General features: G+C 46.1%; 1 protein-coding gene across 1 annotated transcript in view; it reads right to left on the bottom strand.

The window, feature by feature from the left end:
* Nucleotides 1-20,940, bottom strand: part of LOC121584482 (phosphatidate cytidylyltransferase 1) — a 91,616-nt gene that overhangs the window by 20,442 nt on the left and 50,234 nt on the right. The window contains exons 4-5 of the mRNA XM_041900376.2: nucleotides 9,693-9,790; nucleotides 6,514-6,653 (exon numbers count right to left, since the gene is read on the bottom strand). Coding sequence (XP_041756310.1) covers nucleotides 6,514-6,653; nucleotides 9,693-9,790 — 238 coding nt within the window. The remainder of the gene's footprint in view (nucleotides 1-6,513; nucleotides 6,654-9,692; nucleotides 9,791-20,940) is intronic.

Here is a 20,940-nt window from a genome sequence, read left to right on the forward strand (position 1 = left end):
GGTTCGATTCCCACGGGGGTCCAGTATGAGAAAAAATAAATAAACGAAAAATAAATTAAAAAATTAAAAAACGAAAATTAAAATTAAAAAAAAGGGAAAAAATACATTTTGAAAAATAGACTATAAAAAACTATGAAAAATAAAGAATAAAAAAACTATGAAAAAATTATAATGTATGCACTGACTAACTGTAAGTCGCTCTGGATAAGAGCGTCTGCTAAATGACGTAAATGTAAATGTAAATAAACACCTTTAACCTTTAACCTGAACCTCCTCTTCAGGAAGTTGTTGCTAACGCCAGAGGATAAACACCTTTAACCTTTAACCTGACCCTCCTCTTCAGGAAGTTGTTGCTAACGCCAGAGGATAAACACCTTTAACCTTTAACCTGACCCTCCTCTCCAGGAAGTTGTTGCTAACGCCAGAGGATAAACACCTTTAACCTTTAACCTGACCCTCCTCTTCAGGGAAGTTGTTTAACGCCCAGAGGATCAACTTACCTTTAACCTGACCCTCCTCTCCAGGAAGTTGTTGCTAACGCCAGAGGATAAACACCTTTAACCTTTAACCTGACCCTCCTCTTCAGGAAGTTGTTGCTAACGCCAGAGGATCAACACCTTTAACCTTTAACCTGACCCTCCTCTCCAGGAAGTTGTTGCTAACGCCAGAGGATCAACACCTTTAACCTTTAACCTGACCCTCCGCTCCAGGAAGTTGTTGCTAACGCCAGAGGATAAACACCTTTAACCTTTAACCTGACCCTCCGCTCCAGAAAGTTGTTGCTAACGCCAGAGGCTACTGTGCTGCAAGAGAGGCCCTCTTACAAGCAACGTGTGCCAGTTGGAGCATTCAAGGTATGGCATGAGTCTGACAATCTTTTGAAGAGAACATTTTAGGCCAGTGTTGCCCAACCCTTTTTTCCTATTGAACTACCACTCTGTTGACCCTTCTTTTAATGTTTTGTTTTTCCATGTATTTCAGGGGTTGGACCAGCTGAAGGCAATGACAAAGCTGGCCTCGCAGTTAGATGAGTGGGGGCAGCTCTACCCCTGCCTTAACCAGCTGGCAGCAATCGCACTGACTATCCCAGTGTCTTCCGTTAATTGTGAGAAAAGAGTAAGATCATTAAAATGTGAAAGTAGATCCTCTTTGTCCCTCTCCCTTCTCTTATTATTATCTCTGGTATTGCAGGTCAGAACAGACTTCAGGAACAGACTGCAGGGACAGACTGCAGGGACAGACTGCAGGGACAGACTGCAGGGAGAGCATCTAGCCGCCTGCATGCAGCTCTCCATCAAGGAGCTCAATTACAGAAGGGCGTTGGACATCTTTCTCCAAAAGCCCAGAAGAATGAAGTGCTCTGACAAAGGCTGTAAACTACGTCAGAACTAGGTTTTTGTCAGAACCTGGAAAGAGATTTCCAACGCCCTCCTTTTGTGATGAACATGAATTAGTGGGCTCTAATTCATGTTCAGTCAAATGTTCCCTCTGTTAATTTTGTCAAGATTCACTTTTTTTTATTTCAGAAGGTCTCTGTTGTGTTTCTTTAGATAGCTGCAGCACTCAACCTTAAATTGCATCCTGTATACTATAATCATTTTACCAATACGTTATTGAGCTCATTTCTGGGGGTGGAAATGATATTTTAGATGGTTTGAGTTTTATCCGGAACCCTCCCAAAAAGGGGGGATACCACCCCCCTTTTAAACCCCCCCACCCCCGCTAAATTTTCCCCCACAGCTAACACATTTTCCAGAGGACACCCTGGTGTATGATATACCATTTTCTAGCTCTGAGTCTCTACTTCTATCCAATGTAAAAGACACTATTTCAAATGTTGCTACATGAGACCGAATTGAGGTGGTCAGTCATATTTGTGCTGAAGGTGTCGATTAAAAGGCTCATTGTGGGTCGGGTTTCGCCACAAAGCAAGCAGCCAATATGAGAGCCCCTAGGAAGAAGTTGTGTATTGAGTCGCCGGGCAGATTTTGTCAGTTCAGCAGAGCTGTGGATTTTAACTGGCTGTGACAGAAACAGACAGACAGTCACACTCCAGACAGGGTCAAGTCAAAGACACCCCATATCAGGACAGCGATTACTCACCTCGTACTGGACGAAGATATTTTCTTTAACGAGTCGGACGCGAAGGATTTACTTCAGACACCCGACAAGGCCCAAATCCCCGTCATTCGCATGAAGAAGAGACGGAGATACCGGGGACGTAGGTCGGGGTGCCTTGTAAGGATCCGACAGCCAGTGGGTAATCTGCCTCTACCATAAGTCCTATTAGCCAACGTACAATCATTGGATAATAAAATGGATGAGCTCCGATCAAGAATATCCTACCAACGGGACATTCAAAACTGTAATATCTTGTGTTTCACCGAGTCGTGGCTGAACGACGACATGGATAACATACAGCTGGCTGGGTTTACGCTGCATCGGCAAGATAGAACAGCTGCCTCCGGTAAGACAAGGGGTGGCGGTCTGTGTATATTTGTAAATAACAGCTGGTGCACGAGAGAAAAAAAAACAAAACTCTAGACCACCTTTACTCCACAAACAGAGACGCGTAACAAAGCTCTCCCTCGCCCTCCATTTGGCAAATCTGACCATAATTATATTCTCCTGATTCCTGCTTACAAGCAAAAACGAAAGCATGTGGCAGGGCTTGCAAACTATTACAGACTACAAAGGGAAGCACAGCCGCGAGCTGCACAGTGACACGAGCCTACCAGACGAGCTAAATTACTTCTATGCTCGCTTCGAGGCAAGCAACACTGAAGCATGCATGAGAGCATCAGCTGTTGCGGACGACTGTGTGATCACGCTCTCCGTAGCTGATGTGAGTAAGACCTTTATACAGATCAACATTCACAAGGCCGCAGGGCCAGACGGATTACCAGGACGTGTACTTCGAGCATGCGCTGACCAACTGGGAAGTGTCTTCACTGACATTTTCAACATGTCCCTGACTGAGTCTGTAATACCAACATGTTTCAAGAAGACCACCATAGTCCCCGTGCCCAAGGACACTAAGATGGTCCTCTGTAGCTCAGCTGGTAGAGCACGGCGCTTGTAACGCCAAGGTAGTGGGTTCGATCCCCGGGACCACCCATACACAAAAAAAAAAAATGTATGCACGCATGACTGTAAGTCGCTTTGGATAAAAGCGTCTGCTAAATGGCATATTATTATTATTTATTATTAAGATAACCTGCCTAAATGACTATCTAAATGACTATGGGTCTAGGTCTGTAGCCATGAAGTGCTTTGAAAGGCTGGTCATGGCTCACATCAACACCAATATCCCAGAAACCCTAGACCCACTCCAATTTACATACTGCCCCAACAGATCCACATATGATGCAATCTCTATTGCACTCCACACTGCCCTTTCCCACCTGGACAAAAGGAACACCTAGGTGAGAAAGCTATTCATTGACTACAGCTCAGCGTTCAACACCATAGTGCCCTAAAAGCCCATCACTAAGCTAAGGACCCTGGGACTAAACACCTCCCTCTGCAACTGGATCTTGGACTTCCTGACGGGCAGCCCCCAGGTGGTAAGGGTAGGTAACAACACATCTGCCACGCTGATCCTCAACACGGGGCCCCTCATTGGTGCGTGCTTAGTCCCCTCCTGTACTCCCTGTTCACCCATGACTGCATGGCCAGGCACGACTCAAACACCATCATTAAGTTTGCCGACGCCACAAGAGTGGTAGGCCTGATCACCGACAACGATGAGACAGCCTATAGGGAGGAGGTCAGAGACCTGGCCGTGTGGTGCCAGGATAACAACCTCTCCCTCAACGTGATCAAGACAAAGGAGATGATTATGGACTACAGGAAAAGGAGGACCGAGCACGCCCCCATTCTCATCGACGGGGCTGTAGTGGAACAGGTTGAGAGCTTCAAGTTCCTTGGTGTCCACATCAAAGAACTATCATGGTCCAAACACATCAAGACAGTCGTGAAGAGGGCACGACAAAGCCTATTCCCCCTCAGGAGACTGAAAAGATTTGGCATGGGTCCTCAGATCCTCAAAAAGTTATACAGCTGCACCATCGAGAGCATCCTGACTGGTTGCATCACCGCCTGGTATGGCAACTGCTCGGCCTCCGACCGCAAGGCACTACAGAGGGTAGTGCGTACGGCCCAGTACATCACTGGGGCCAAGCTTCCTGCCATCCAGGACCTCTATACCAGGCAGTGTCAGAGAAAGGCCTCAAAATGGTCAAAGATTCCAGCCACCCTAGTCATAGACTGTTCTCTCTGCTACCGCACGGCAAGCGGTACCGGAGCGCCAAGTCTAGGTCCAAAAGGCTTCTCAACAGCTTCTACCCCCAAGCCATAAGACTCCTGAACAACTAATCATGGCTACCCGGACAATTTGCACCCCCACCCCATCTTTTTACGCTGCTGCTACTCTGTTAATTATTTATGCATAGTCACTTTAACTCTACCCACATGTACATATTACCTCAACTAGCCGGTGCCCCCGCACATTGACTCTGCACCGGTACCCCCCTGTATATAGCCTTCCTACTGATTTAATTTTTTTGTTGTTGTTTTATTTTACTTTTTTTATTAAGAAATAAATGCATTGTTGGTTAAGGGCTGTAAGTAAGCATTTCATGGTAATGTCTAAACCTGTTGTATTCGGCTTTGATTTGATTTGATCTGAGAAACATACTTTATCGCCCTGTTAGTTAATCACCAACTGCAGTGTGGAGGGACTTAGTCTGGCTAGTAGTCAATGTTTCATGTCGGCCTTGTCTTTTCAATAAAACTACCCAGCAAAAAAAAACGTTAAACGTTTTATGTAGTTCTGTCCTTGAGCTGTTCTTGTCTATTAATGTTCTGTATTATGTCATGTTTCATGTTTTGTGTGGACCCCAGGAAGAGTAGCTGCTGCTTTTGCAACAGCCAATGGGGATACTAATAAAATACCAAATACCAACCGTGGTTACTCACGTAACCCCGGTTCTATGAACCAAGCGCAATATATTTTTATTTCAGGAGTTTCTCTCGTGAACACATTTTAAAATCAGTCGACCCCCCTAGTTTGGGAAACACTGGGCTAGCCTGTTCAAATGTGCCTGTATACATTTAGTTACAGACCAGTGTATTATTACTGCTGTTTCTATGGTGTTATAGACCAGTGTATTATTACTGCTGTTTCTATGGTGTTATAGACCAGTGTATTATTACTGCTGTTTCTATGGTGTTATAGACCAGTGTATTATTACTGCTGTTTCTATGGTGTTATAGACCAGTGTATTATTACTGCTGTTTCTATGGTGTTATAGACCAGTGTATTATTACTGCTGTTTCTATGGTGTTATAGACCAGTGTATTATTACTGCTGTTTCTATGGTGTTATAGACCAGTGTATTATTACTGCTGTTTCTATGGTGTTATAGACCAGTGTATTATTACTGCTGTTTCTATGGTGTTATAGACCAGTGTATTATTACTGCTGTTTCTATGGTGTTATAGACCAGTGTATTATTACTGCTGTTTCTATGGTGTTATAGACCAGTGTATTATTACTGCTGTTTCTATGGTGTTATAGACCAGTGTATTATTACTGCTGTTTCTATGGTGTTATAGACCAGTGTATTATTACTGCTGTTTCTATGGTGTTATAGACCAGTGTATTATTACTGCTGTTTCTATGGTGTTATAGACCAGTGTATTATTACTGCTGTTTCTATGGTGTTATAGACCAGTGTATTATTACTGCTGTTTCTATGGTGTTATAGACCAGTGTATTATTACTGCTGTTTCTATGGTGTTATAGACCAGTGTATTATTACTGCTGTTTCTATGGTGTTATAGACCAGTGTATTATTACTGCTGTTTCTATGGTGTTATAGACCAGTGTATTATTACAGCTGTTTCTATGGTGTTATAGACCAGTGTATTATTACTGCTGTTTCTATAGTGTTATAGACCAGTGTATTATTACTGCTGTTTCTATGGTGTTATAGACCAGTGTATTATTACTGCTGTTTCTATGGTGTTATAGACCAGTGTATTATTACAGCTGTTTCTATGGTGTTATAGACCAGTGTATTATTACTGCTGTTTCTATGGTGTTATAGACCAGTGTATTATTACTGCTGTTTCTATGGTGTTATAGACCAGTGTATTATTACAGCTGTTTCTATGGTGTTATAGACCAGTGTATTATTACTGCTGTTTCTATGGTGTTATAGACCAGTGCATTATTACTGCTGTTTCGATGTTGTTATAGACCAGTGTATTATTATTATTATTATTACTACAGCTGTTTCTATGTCACAAAGTGACGTAGGATGGATTTACCGACAGACCGTTTAACGCTTATGGTTTATTACCGTTTTTATAAGAGCAGCCGGGTGGCACAAACAACAGATTCATATCACTATGGCGATAAGAACTGCACAGGCTTATATATAACATTATGTGTTTCTATCTTACACTTGTACTTCCTTGTACTGACGGCGTTACACCGAGCCTCACCTGCCAGGTAGAGAGCGAAGGAGATAAATCTATGGTATCGGACCAGGAACTGGAGCGGTTCCTCTCTCTGAACCAACGCACCAAAGTACTCCGCCAACGTCTCACCATAGAAGAAGTAGTTCACACAAATCAGGAAGTACCTAAAAGAAGGGAAAACAAGTCAGTATCAATTCACACAAATCAGCAGGCTAAAGTACCTGAAGATAAACAAGGATCTTGTATTCCTTCCTTTGGTTTCACGTGTGTTTTTGTTCAGAGGTTAAGAGTTTGCTCTGTGAGGGTTGGTCTGTTCAGAGGTTAAGAGTTTGCTCTGTGAGGGTTGGTCTGTTCAGAGGTTAAGAGTTTGCTCTGTGAGGGTTGGTCTGTTCAGAGGTTATTGGTCTGTTCAGAGGTTAAGAGTTTGCTCTGTGAGGTGGTCTGTTCAGATAAGAGTGCTCTGGGGTGTTCAGAGGTTAGAGATTGCTTGGTGAGGGTTGGACTGTTCAGAGGTTAGAGTTTGCTCTGTGAGGGTTGGACTGTTCAGAGGTTAAGAGATTGCTCTGTGAGGGTTGGTCTGTTCAGAGGGCATGTTGTGTGTACTTTCATTTAACTGGTCCAGTGTAGCTCAGTTGGTAGAGAATGGCGCTTGCAACGCCAGGATTGTGGGTTCGATTCCCATGGGGGGCCAGTATGAAAAATGTATGCACTCACTAACTGTCTCCCGAGTGGCGCAGTTGTCTAAGGCGCTGCATCGCAGTGCTAGCTGTGCCACTAGAGATCCTGGTTCGAATCCAGGCTCTGTCGTAGCTGGCCGCGACCGGGAGACCAATGGGGCGGCGCACAATTGGCCCAGCGTCGTCCAGGGTTGTGGGTTTGATTCCCAAGGGGGGCCAGAATGAAAAAAATAAACTAACTGTAAGTCGCTCTGGATAAGAGTGTCTGCTAAATGACTAAAATGTAAATGGTCATTCTACTTCCTCTATCCGGGACGCCGGGACAGTTGCACCTACAGTGCATTCGGAAAGTATTCAGACCCCTTGACTTTACACTTTGTTACGTTACAGCCTTATTTAAAAATGTATTACATCGTTTTTTCCCCCTCAATCTACACACAATACCCCATAATGACAAAGCAAATATATTTTAAAAAATCCAAAAAAAATCACATTTACATAAGTATTCAGACCCTTTACTCAGTACTTTGTTGAAGCACCTTTGGTAGCAATTACAGCCTTGAGTCTTCTTGGGTATGACACTAAAGCTTGGCACACCTCTATTTGAGGAGTTTCTCCCATTCTTCTCTGCAGATCCTCTCAAGCTCTGTCAGGTTGGATGGGGAGAGTTGCTGCACAGCTATTTTCAGGTCTCCCCAGAGATGTTCGATCGGGTTCAAGTCCGGGCTATGGTTGGGCCACTCAAGGACATTCAGAGACTTGTCCCGAAGCCACTCGTGTGTTGTCTTGACAATGTGCTTAGGGTTGTTGTCCTGTTGGAAGGTGAACCTTCACCCCAGTCTGAGGTCCTGAGCGCTCTGGAGCAGGTTGTCATCATGGATCTCTCTGTACTTTGCTCCGTTCATATTTCCCTCGATCCTGACTAGCCTCCCAGTCCCTGCCCCTCCAGACGTGACGCTTGGCATTCAGGACAAAGAGTTCAATCTTGGTTTCATCAAACCAGAGAATCTTGTTTCTCATGGTCTGAGAGTCCTTTAGGTTGTCCTTCTGGAAGGTTCTCCCATCTCCACAGAGGAACTCTGGAGCTCTGTCAGAGTGACCATCGGGTTCTTGGTCACCTCCCTGACCAAGGCCCTTCTCCCCCGATTGCTCAGTTTGGCCGGGAGGCCAGCTCTAGGAAGAGTCTTGGTGGTTCCAAACTTCTTCCATTTTAGAATGATGGAGGCCACTGTGTTCTTGGGGACCTTCAATGCTGCAGACATGTTTTGGTACCCTTCACCAGATCTGTGCCTCGACACAATCCTGTCTCGGAGCTCTACGGACAATTCCTTTGACCTCATGGCTTGGTTTTTGCTCTGACATCCACTGTCAACTGTGGAACCTTATATAGACTGGTGTGTGCCTTTCCAAATCATGTCCAATCAATTGAATTTACCACAGGTGGACTCCAATCAAGCTGTAGAAAGGATGATCAATGGAAACAGAATGCAACTGAGCTCTATTTAGAGTCTCATAGCAAAGGGTCTGAATACTTATGTAAATAAGGTATTTCTTTTTTTTATTTGTAATACATTTGCTAAAATTTTAAAAACCTGTTTTCGCTTTGTCATTATGGGGTATTGTGTGTAGATTGATGAGGGAAAAAACCATTTAATCCATTTTAGAATAAGGCTGTAACGTAACAACATGTGGAAAAAGTCAAAGGGTCTGTATACTTTCCGAATGCACTGTAGGTAGGAGCTACCTACTGTATAATCAAACCTGGCACCAGTTGGTGGCACTCTATTTTTCAGAGACGCAGAGAGGAGAGAAGAAAGAGGAAGGCAGAAAGAAGAGACAGGGAGAGAGGGAGACAGAGAGGGAGACAGAGAGGGGAGAGGGAGAGAGGGAGACAGAGAGGGGAGAGAAGAGAGGAGAGACAGGGGAGACAGAGAGGGGAGAGAAGAAAGAGGAAGGCAGAAAGAAGAGAGAGGGAGAGAGGGAGACAGAGAGGGGAGAGAAGAAAGAGGAAGGCAGAAAGAAGAGAGAGGGAGAGAGGGAGACAGAGAGGGGAGAGAGAGAAATCAGAGAGAGAGAGAGGGAGAGAGAGGAGAAGAGAGAGAGAGGGAGAGAGGAGAAGAGAAGGGTGACGGAGAGAGGGAGGCAGAGAGAGGGGAGATGGAGAGAGGGACACAGAGAGAGGAGTGAGGGAGTCAGAGAGAAGAGAGATAAGAGAGAGGGAGTCAGAAGAGTGAGGGAGAGAGGGGGAGAGGGGAAGGAGAGAGAGGGGGAGAGGGGAAGGAGAGAGAGGGGCAGAGGGGAAGGAGAGAGCGGGGGAGAGGAGGAGAGAGAGAAAGGGGGAGAGGAGGAGAGAGAGGGGGAGAGGAGGAGAGAGAAAGGGGGAGAGGAGGAGAGAGGCACAGAGCTGGTAAATGTAACCTTTAAGGTTCTGTGTGCGATAGGAAAACAAGAGAGAGGCAGAGAGGGGGAGGGTGAGAGAGAAAATAATCACCAAGAGATTGAAAGATAGATCTAGTTGGTCCTCACCAGCTGAGTGTCCTGAACCAGGGAAGCTCGTAGGAATGGTAGACTCTGTAGCCGATCTCTATGATCTCCTGAAAACACTTGATCTGGATGGTCATCACCTAACAAGGAGGAGAGAGAGAGAAAGAGAGGGGGGAGAGAGAGACAGAAAGGGAAAGAGAGAAAGCGAAAGAGAGGGGGGAGAGGAGTTAGGACCAGTGTTGGGGTAAGGCGTTACAGTAGTAATATAACTTTTTGCGGTAATGTACGTTCAGAAATGTGGTAATATTATTAGCTACTTTTTCAAATAACACGTGCGTTACCTTTAAGTTACTCTCAGAAAATATTTCCCCACCGGACATGGTGTTTCCATGATCTGATCTGGAGAATTCATGACGGCTGTCCATAAAAATGGATAGAGGGTGCACCTCTGATCTTTGCAGTTGATCGATTCTGTGATAGCAAAGTCCACTGTAACTATGCAATAGATGAAGCGAGGCAATAGCGTTATAAACCGTTGTTCCTTTATTGTTAAGCTGGTTATCTTTGAAACCGGCAGGCAGAGCACTCGAGTGTTTTGGCTGCATCCCAATACCCTAATGTCACAAAACATTGCAGACCGTTGCTGAAATTGATCCTGAAGTAAAATAAACATTTTGAGAGGTGTCCCTCTCACCTCTCATTACTCTATAATGCTGGACTACCGTGGTGTCCCTCACCTCTCATTACTCTATAATGGTGGACTACCGTGGTGTCCCTCACCTCTCATTACTCTATAATGCTGGACTACCATGGTGTCCCTCACCTCTCATTACTCTATAATGCTGGACTACCGTGGTGTCCCTCACCTCTCATTACTCTATAATGCTGGACTACCACGGTGTCCTTCACCTCTCATTACTCTATAATGCTGGACTACCGTGGTGTTCCTCACCTCTCATTACTCTATAATGCTGGACTACCGTGGTGTCCCTCACCTCTCATTACTCTATAATGGTGGACTACCGTGGTGTCCCTCACCTCTCATTACTCTATAATGGTAGACTACCGTGGTGTCCCTCACCTCTCATTACTCTATAATGCTGGACTACCGTGGTGTCCCTCACCTCTCATTACTCTATAATGCTGGACTACCATGGTGTCCCTCACCTCTCTTACTCTATAATGCTGGACTACCGTGGTGTCCCTCACCTCTCATTACTCTATAATGCTGGACTACCGTGGTGTCCCTCACCTCTCATTACTCTATAATGCTGGACTACCGTGGTGTCCCTCACCTCTCATTACTCTATAATGCTGGACTACCATGGTGTCCCTCACCTCTCATTACTCTATAATGCTGGACTACCATGGTGTCCCTCACCTCTCATTACTCTATAATGCTGGACTACCATGGTGTCCCTCACCTCTCATTACTCTATAATGCTGGACTACCGTGGTGTCCCTCACCTCTCATTACTCTATAATTCTGGACTACCATGGTGTCCCTCACCTCTCATTACTCTATAATTCTGGACTACCATGGTGTCCCTCACCTCTCATTACTCTATAATGCTGGACTACCATGGTGTCCCTCACCTCTCATTACTCTATAATGCTGGACTACCGTGGTGTCCCTCACCTCTCATTACTCTATAATGCTGGACTACCACGGTGTCCCTCACCTCTCATTACTCTATAATGCTGGACTACCATGGTGTCCCTCACCTCTCATTACTCTATAATGCTGGACTACCGTGGTGTCCCTCACCTCTCATTACTCTATAATGCTGGACTACCGTGGTGTCCCTCACCTCTCATTACTCTATAATGCTGGACTACCGTGGTGTCCCTCACCTCTCATTACTCTATAATGCTGGACTACCATGGTGTCCCTCACCTCTCATTACTCTATAATGCTGGACTACCATGGTGTCCCTCACCTCTCATTACTCTATAATGCTGGACTACCATGGTGTCCCTCACCTCTCATTACTCTATAATGCTGGACTACCGTGGTGTCCCTCACCTCTCTTTACTCTATAATGCTGGACTACCGTGGTGTCCCTCACCTCTCATTACTCTATAATGCTGGACTACCGTGGTGTCCTCACCTCTCATTACTCTATAATGCTGGACAACCATGGTGTCCCTCACCTCTCATTACTCTATAATGCTGGACTACCGTGGTGTCCCTCACCTCTCATTACTCTATAATGCTGGACTACCATGGTGTCCCTCACCTCTCATTACTCTATAATGCTGGACTACCATGGTGTCCCTCACCTCTCATTACTCTATAATGCTGGACTACCGTGGTGTCCCTCACCTCTCAATACTCTATAATGCTGGACTACCATGGTGTCCCTCACCTCTCATTACTCTATAATGCTGGACTACCACGGTGTCCCTCACCTCTCATTACTCTATAATGCTGGACTACCATGGTGTCCCTCACCTCTCATTACTCTATAATGCTGGACTACCATGGTGTCCCTCACCTCTCATTACTCTATAATGCTGGACTACCGTGGTGTTCCTCACCTCTCATTACTCTATAATGCTGGACTACCATGGTGTCCCTCACCTCTCATTACTCTATAATGCTGGACTACCATGGTGTCCCTCACCTCTCATTACTCTATAATGCTGGACTACCATGGTGTCCCTCACCTCTCATTACTCTATAATGCTGGACTACCATGGTGTCCCTCACCTCTCATTACTCTATAATGGTAGACTACCATGGTGTCCCTCACCTCTCATTACTCTATAATGCTGGACTACCATGGTGTCCCTCACCTCTCATTACTCTATAATGCTGGACTACCGTGGTGTCTCTCACCTCTCATTACTCTATAATGCTGGACTACCATGGTGTCCCTCACCTCTCATTACTCTATAATGCTGGACTACCGTGGTGTCCCTCACCTCTCATTACTCTATAATGCTGGACTACCATGGTGTCCCTCACCTCTCATTACTCTATAATGCTGGACTACCGTGGTGTCCCTCACCTCTCATTACTCTATAATGCTGGACTACCGTGGTGTCCCTCACCTCTCATTACTCTATAATGCTGGACTACCGTGGTGTCCCTCACCTCTCATTACTCTATCATGCTGGACTACCGTGGTGTCCCTCACCTCTCATTACTCTATAATGCTGGACTCCCGTGGTGTCCCTCACCTCTCATTACTGTATAATGGTGGACTACCACGGTGTCCCTCACCTCTCATTACTCTATAATGCTGGACTACCGTGGTGTCCCTCACCTCTCATTACTCTATAATGCTGGACTACCATGGTGTCCCTCACCTCTCATTACTCTATAATGCTGGACTACCATGGTGTCCCTCACCTCTCATTACTCTATAATGCTGGACTACCATGGTGTCCCTCACCTCTCATTACTCTATAATGCTGGACTACCATGGTGTCCCTCACCTCTCATTACTCTATAATGCTGGACTACCATGGTGTCCCTCACCTCTCATTACTCTATAATGCTGGACTACCATGGTGTCCCTCACCTCTCATTACTCTATAATGCTGGACTACCATGGTGTCCCTCACCTCTCATTACTCTATAATGGTAGACTACCATGGTGTCCCTCACCTCTCATTACTCTATAATGCTGGACTACCGTGGTGTCCTCACCTCTCATTACTCTATAATGCTGGACTACCGTGGTGTCCCTCACCTCTCATTACTCTATAATGCTGGACTACCATGGTGTCCCTCTCACCTCTCATTACTCTATAATGCTGGACTACCATGGTGTCCCTCACCTCTCATTACTCTATAATGCTGGACTACCATGGTGTCCCTCACCTCTCATTACTCTATAATGCTGGACTACCGTGGTGTCCCTCACCTCTCATTACTCTATAATGCTGGACTACCACGGTGTCCCTCACCTCTCATTACTCTATAATGCTGGACTACCGCGGTGTCCCTCACCTCTCATTACTCTATAATGCTGGACTACCACGGTGTCCCTCACCTCTCATTACTCTATAATGCTGGACTACCGTGGTGTCCCTCACCTCTCATTACTCTATAATGCTGGACTACCGTGGTGTCCCTCACCTCTCATTACTCTATAATGCTGGACTACCGTGGTGTCTCTCACCTCTCATTACTCTATAATGCTGGACTACCGTGGTGTCCCTCACCTCTCATTACTCTATAATGCTGGACTACCGTGGTGTCCCTCACCTCTCATTACTCTATAATGCTGGACTACCGTGGTGTCCCTCACCTCTCATTACTCTATAATGCTGGACTACCATGGTGTCCCTCACCTCTCATTACTCTATAATGCTGGACTACCATGGTGTCCCTCACCTCTCATTACTCTATAATGCTGGACAACCATGGTGTCCCTCACCTCTCATTACTCTATAATGCTCGACTACCGTGGTGTCCCTCACCTCTCAATACTCTATAATTCTGGACTACCATGGTGTCCCTCACCTCTCATTACTCTATAATTCTGGACTACCATGGTGTCTCTCACCTCTCATTACTCTATAATGCTGGACTACCATGGTGTCCCTCACCTCTCATTACTCTATAATGCTGGACTACCATGGTGTCCCTCACCTCTCATTACTCTATAATTCTGGACTACCATGGTGTCCCTCACCTCTCATTACTCTATAATGCTGGACTACCATGGTGTCCCTCACCTCTCATTACTCTATAATGCTGGACTACCGTGGTGTCCCTCACCTCTCATTACTCTATAATGCTGGACTACCGTGGTGTCCCTCACCTCTCATTACTCTATAATGCTGGACTACCGTGGTGTCCCTCACCTCTCATTACTCTATAATGCTGGACTACCGTGGTGTCCCTCACCTCTCATTACTCTATAATGCTGGACTACCGTGGTGTCCCTCACCTCTCATTACTCTATAATGCTGGACTACCATGGTGTCCCTCACCTCTCATTACTCTATAATGCTGGACTACCGTGGTGTCCCTCACCTCTCATTACTCTATCATGCTGGACTACCGCGGTGTCCCTCACCTCTCATTACTCTATAATGCTGGACTACCATGGTGTCCCTCACCTCTCATTACTCTATAATGCTGGACTACCGTGGTGTCCCTCACCTCTCATTACTCTATAATGCTGGACTACCATGGTGTCCCTCACCTCTCATTACTCTATAATGCTGGACTACCATGGTGTCCCTCACCTCTCATTACTCTATAATGCTGGACTACCATGGTGTCCCTCACCTCTCATTACTCTATAATGCTGGACTACCATGGTGTCCCTCACCTCTCATTACTCTATAATGCTGGACTACCATGGTGTCCCTCACCTCTCATAACTCTATAATGCTGGACTACCGTGGTGTCCCTCACCTCTCTTTACTCTATAATGCTGGACTACCGTGGTGTCCCTCACCTCTCATTACTCTATAATGCTGGACTACCGTGGTGTCCCTCACCTCTCATTACTCTATAATGCTGGACAACCATGGTGTCCCTCACCTCTCATTACTCTACAATGCTGGACTACCGTGGTGTCCCTCACCTCTCATTACTCTATAATGCTGGACTACCATGGTGTCCCTCACCTCTCATTACTCTATAATGCTGGACAACCATGGTGTCCCTCACCTCTCATTACTCTATAATGCTGGACTACCGTGGTGTCCCTCACCTCTCAATACTCTATAATTCTGGACTACCATGGTGTCCCCTCACCTCTCATTACTCTATAATGCTGGACTACCACGGTGTCCCTCACCTCTCATTACTCTATAATTCTGGACTACCATGGTGTCCCTCACCTCTCATTACTCTATAATGCTGGACTACCATGGTGTCCCTCACCTCTCATTACTCTATAATGCTGGACTACCATGGTGTCCCTCACCTCTCATTACTCTATAATGCTGGACTACCATGGTGTCCCTCACCTCTCATTACTCTATAATGGTAGACTACCATGGTGTCCCTCACCTCTCATTACTCTATAATGCTGGACTACCATGGTGTCCCTCACCTCTCATTACTCTATAATGCTGGACTACCATGGTGTCTCTCACCTCTCATTACTCTATAATGCTGGACTACCATGGTGTCCCTCACCTCTCATTACTCTATAATGCTGGACTACCATGGTGTCCCTCACCTCTCATTACTCTATAATGCTGGACTACCGTGGTGTCCCTCACCTCTCATTACTCTATAATGCTGGACTACCGTGGTGTCCCTCACCTCTCATTACTCTATAATGCTGGACTACCGTGGTGTCCCTCACCTCTCATTACTCTATAATGCTGGACTACCATGGTGTCCCTCACCTCTCATTACTCTATAATGCTGGACTACCATGGTGTCCCTCACCTCTCATTACTCTATCATGCTGGACTACCACGGTGTCCCTCACCTCTCTTTACTCTATAATGCTGGACTACCATGGTGTCCCTCACCTCTCATTACTCTATAATGCTGGACTACCGTGGTGTCCCTCACCTCTCATTACTCTATAATGCTGGACTACCGTGGTGTCCCTCACCTCTCATTACTCTATAATGCTGGACTACCATGGTGTCCCTCACCTCTCATTACTCTATAATGCTGGACTACCATGGTGTCCCTCACCTCTCATTACTCTATAATGCTGGACTACCATGGTGTCCCTCACCTCTCATTACTCTATAATGCTGGACTACCATGGTGTCCCTCACCTCTCATAACTCTATAATGCTGGACTACCGTGGTGTCCCTCACCTCTCATTACTCTATAATGCTGGACTACCGTGGTGTCCCTCACCTCTCATTACTCTATAATGCTGGACTACCGTGGTGTCCCTCACCTCTCATTACTCTATAATGCTGGACAACCATGGTGTCCCTCACCTCTCATTACTCTATAATGCTGGACTACCGTGGTGTCCCTCACCTCTCATTACTCTATAATGCTGGACTACCATGGTGTCCCTCACCTCTCATTACTCTATAATGCTGGACAACCATGGTGTCCCTCACCTCTCATTACTCTATAATGCTGGACTACCGTGGTGTCCCTCACCTCTCAATACTCTATAATTCTGGACTACCATGGTGTCCCTCACCTCTCATTACTCTATAATGCTGGACTACCACGGTGTCCCTCACCTCTCATTACTCTATAATTCTGGACTACCATGGTGTCCCTCACCTCTCATTACTCTATAATGCTGGACTACCATGGTGTCCCTCACCTCTCATTACTCTATAATGCTGGACTACCGTGGTGTTCCTCACCTCTCATTACTCTATAATGCTGGACTACCATGGTGTCCCTCACCTCTCATTACTCTATAATGCTGGACTACCATGGTGTCCCTCACCTCTCATTACTCTATAATGCTGGACTACCATGGTGTCCCTCACCTCTCATTACTCTATAATGCTGGACTACCATGGTGTCCCTCACCTCTCATTACTCTATAATGGTAGACTACCATGGTGTCCCTCACCTCTCATTACTCTATAATGCTGGACTACCATGGTGTCCCTCACCTCTCATTACTCTATAATGCTGGACTACCATGGTGTCTCTCACCTCTCATTACTCTATAATGCTGGACTACCATGGTGTCCCTCACCTCTCATTACTCTATAATGCTGGACTACCATGGTGTCCCTCACCTCTCATTACTCTATAATGCTGGACTACCGTGGTGTCCCTCACCTCTCATTACTCTATAATGCTGGACTACCGTGGTGTCCCTCACCTCTCATTACTGTATAATGCTGGACTACCGTGGTGTCCCTCACCTCTCATTACTCTATAATGCTGGACTACCGTGGTGTCCCTCACCTCTCATTACTCTATAATGCTGGACTACCGTGGTGTCCCTCACCTCTCATTACTCTATAATGCTGGACTACCGTGGTGTCCCTCACCTCTCATTGCTCTATAATGCTGGACTACCATGGTGTCCCTCACCTCTCATTACTCTATAATGCTGGACTACCATGGTGTCCCTCACCTCTCATTACTCTATAATGCTGGACTACCATGGTGTCCCTCACCTCTCATTACTCTATAATGCTGGACTACCATGGTGTCCCTCACCTCTCATTACTCTATAATGCTGGACTACCATGGTGTCCCTCACCTCTCATTACTCTATAATGCTGGACTACCATGGTGTCCCTCACCTCTCATTACTCTATAATGCTGGACTACCATGGTGTCCCTCACCTCTCATTACTCTATAATGGTAGACTACCATGGTGTCCCTCACCTCTCATTACTCTATAATGCTGGACTACCGTGGTGTCCCCTCACCTCTCATTACTCTATAATGCTGGACTACCGTGGTGTCCCTCACCTCTCATTACTCTATAATGCTGGACTACCATGGTGTCCCTCACCTCTCATTACTCTATAATGCTGGACTACCGTGGTGTCCCTCACCTCTCATTACTCTATAATGCTGGACTACCGTGGTGTCCCTCACCTCTCATTACTCTATAATGCTGGACTACCACAGTGTCCCTCACCTCTCATTACTCTATAATGCTGGACTACCACGGTGTCCCTCACCTCTCATTACTCTATAATGCTGGACTACCACGGTGTCCCTCACACCTCTCATTACTCTATAATGCTGGACTACCGTGGTGTCCCTCACCTCTCATTACTCTATAATGCTGGACTACCGTGGTGTCCCTCACCTCTCATTACTCTATAATGCTGGACTACCGTGGTGTCCCTCACCTCTCATTACTCTATAATGCTGGACTACCGTGGTGTCTCTCACCTCTCATTACTCTATAATGCTGGACTACCGTGGTGTCCCTCACCTCTCATTACTCTATAATGCTGGACTACCGTGGTGTCCCTCACCTCTCATTACTCTATAATGGTGGACTACCGTGGTGTCCCTCACCTCTCATTACTCTATAATGCTGGACTACCGTGGTGTCCCTCACCTCTCATTACTCTATAATGCTGGACTACCATGGTGTCCCTCACCTCTCATTACTCTATAATGCTGGACTACCATGGTGTCCCTCACCTCTCATTACTCTATAATGGTAGACTACCATGGTGTCCCTCACCTCTCATTACTCTATAATGGTAGACTACCATGGTGTCCCTCACCTCTCATTACTCTATAATGGTAGACTACCATGGTGTCCCTCACCTCTCATTACTCTATAATGCTGGACTACCGTGGTGTCCCTCACCTCTCATTACTCTATAATGCTGGACTACCGTGGTGTCCCTCACCTCTCATTACTCTATAATGCTGGACTACCGTGGTGTCCCTCACCTCTCATTACTTCTATAATGCTGGACTACCATGGTGTCCCTCACCTCTCATTACTCTATAATGCTGGACTACCGTGGTGTCCCTCACCTCTCATTACTCTATAATGCTGGACTACCACGGTGTCCCTCACCTCTCATTACTCTATAATGCTGGACTACCACGGTGTCCCTCACCTCTCATTACTCTATAATGCTGGACTACCACGGTGTCCCTCACCTCTCATTACTCTATAATGCTGGACTACCATGGTGTCCCTCACCTCTCATTACTCTATAATGCTGGACTACCGTGGTGTCCCTCACCTCTCATTACTCTATAATGCTGGACTACCGTGGTGTCCCTCACCTCTCATTACTCTATAATACTGGACTACCGTGGTGTCCCTCACCTCTCATTACTCTATAATGCTGGACTACCATGGTGTCCCTCACCTCTCATTACTCTATAATGCTGGACTACCATGGTGTCCCTCACCTCTCATTACTCTATAATGCTGGACTACCGTGGTGTCCCTCACCTCTCATTACTCTATAATGCTGGACTACCATGGTGTCCTCACCTCTCATTACTCTATAATGCTGGACTACCACGGTGTCCCTCACCTCTCATTACTCTATAATGCTGGACTACCACGGTGTCCCCTCACCTCTCATTACTCTATAATGCTGGACTACCATGGTGTCCCTCACCTCTCATTACTCTATAATGCTGGACTACCATGGTGTCCCTCACCTCTCATTGCTCTATAATGCTGGACTACCGTGGTGTCCCTCACCTCTCATTACTCTATAATGCTGGACTACCGTGGTGTCCCTCACCTCTCATTACTCTATAATGCTGGACTACCGTGGTGTCCCTCACCTCTCATTACTCTATAATGCTGGACTACCATGGTGTCCCTCACCTCTCATTACTCTATAATGGTAGACTACCATGGTGTCCCTCACCTCTCATTACTCTATAATGGTGGACTACCATGGTGTCCCTCACCTCTCATTACTCTATAATGCTGGACTACCGTGGTGTCCCTCACCTCTCATTACTCTATAATGCTGGACTACCATGGTGTCCCTCACCTCTCATTACTCTATAATGCTGGACTACCATGGTGTCCCTCACCTCTCATTACTCTATAATGCTGGACTACCATGGTGTCCCTCACCTCTCATTACTCTATAATGCTGGACTACCATGGTGTCCCTCACCTCTCATTACTCTATAATGCTGGACTACCATGGTGTCCCTCACCTCTCATTACTCTATAATGCTGGACTACCATGGTGTCCCTCACCTCTCATTACTCTATAATGCTGGACTACCGTGGTGTCCCTCACCTCTCATTACTCTATAATGCTGGACTACCATGGTGTCCCTCACCTCTCATTACTCTATAATGCTGGACTACCATGGTGTCCCTCACCTCTCATTACTCTATAATGCTGGACTACCGTGGTGTCCCTCACCTCTCATTACTCTATAATGCTGGACTACCATGGTGTCCCTCACCTCTCATTACTCTATAATGCTGGACTACCATGGTGTCCCTCACCTCTCATTACTCTATAATGCTGGACTACCGTGGTGTCCCTCACCTCTCATTACTCTATAATGCTGGACTACTGTGGTGTCCCTCACCTCTCATTACTCTATAATGCTGGACTACCACGGTGTCCCTCACCTCTCATTACTCTATAATGCTGGACTACCACGGTGTCCCTCACCTCTCATTACTCTATAATGCTGGACTACCATGGTGTCCCTCACCTCTCATTACTCTATAATGCTGGACTACCATGGTGTCCCTCACCTCTCATTACTCTATAATGCTGGACTACCATGGTGTCCCTCACCTCTCATTACTCTATAATGCTGGACTACCGCGGTGTCCCTCACCTCTCATTACTCTATAATGCTGGACTACCATGGTGTCCCTCACCTCTCATTACTCTATAATGCTGGACTACCATGGTGTCCCTCACCTCTCATTACTCTA

This window comes from Coregonus clupeaformis, chromosome 16 (assembly GCF_020615455.1).
Source record: "Coregonus clupeaformis isolate EN_2021a chromosome 16, ASM2061545v1, whole genome shotgun sequence".
NCBI lineage: Eukaryota > Metazoa > Chordata > Actinopteri > Salmoniformes > Salmonidae > Coregonus > Coregonus clupeaformis.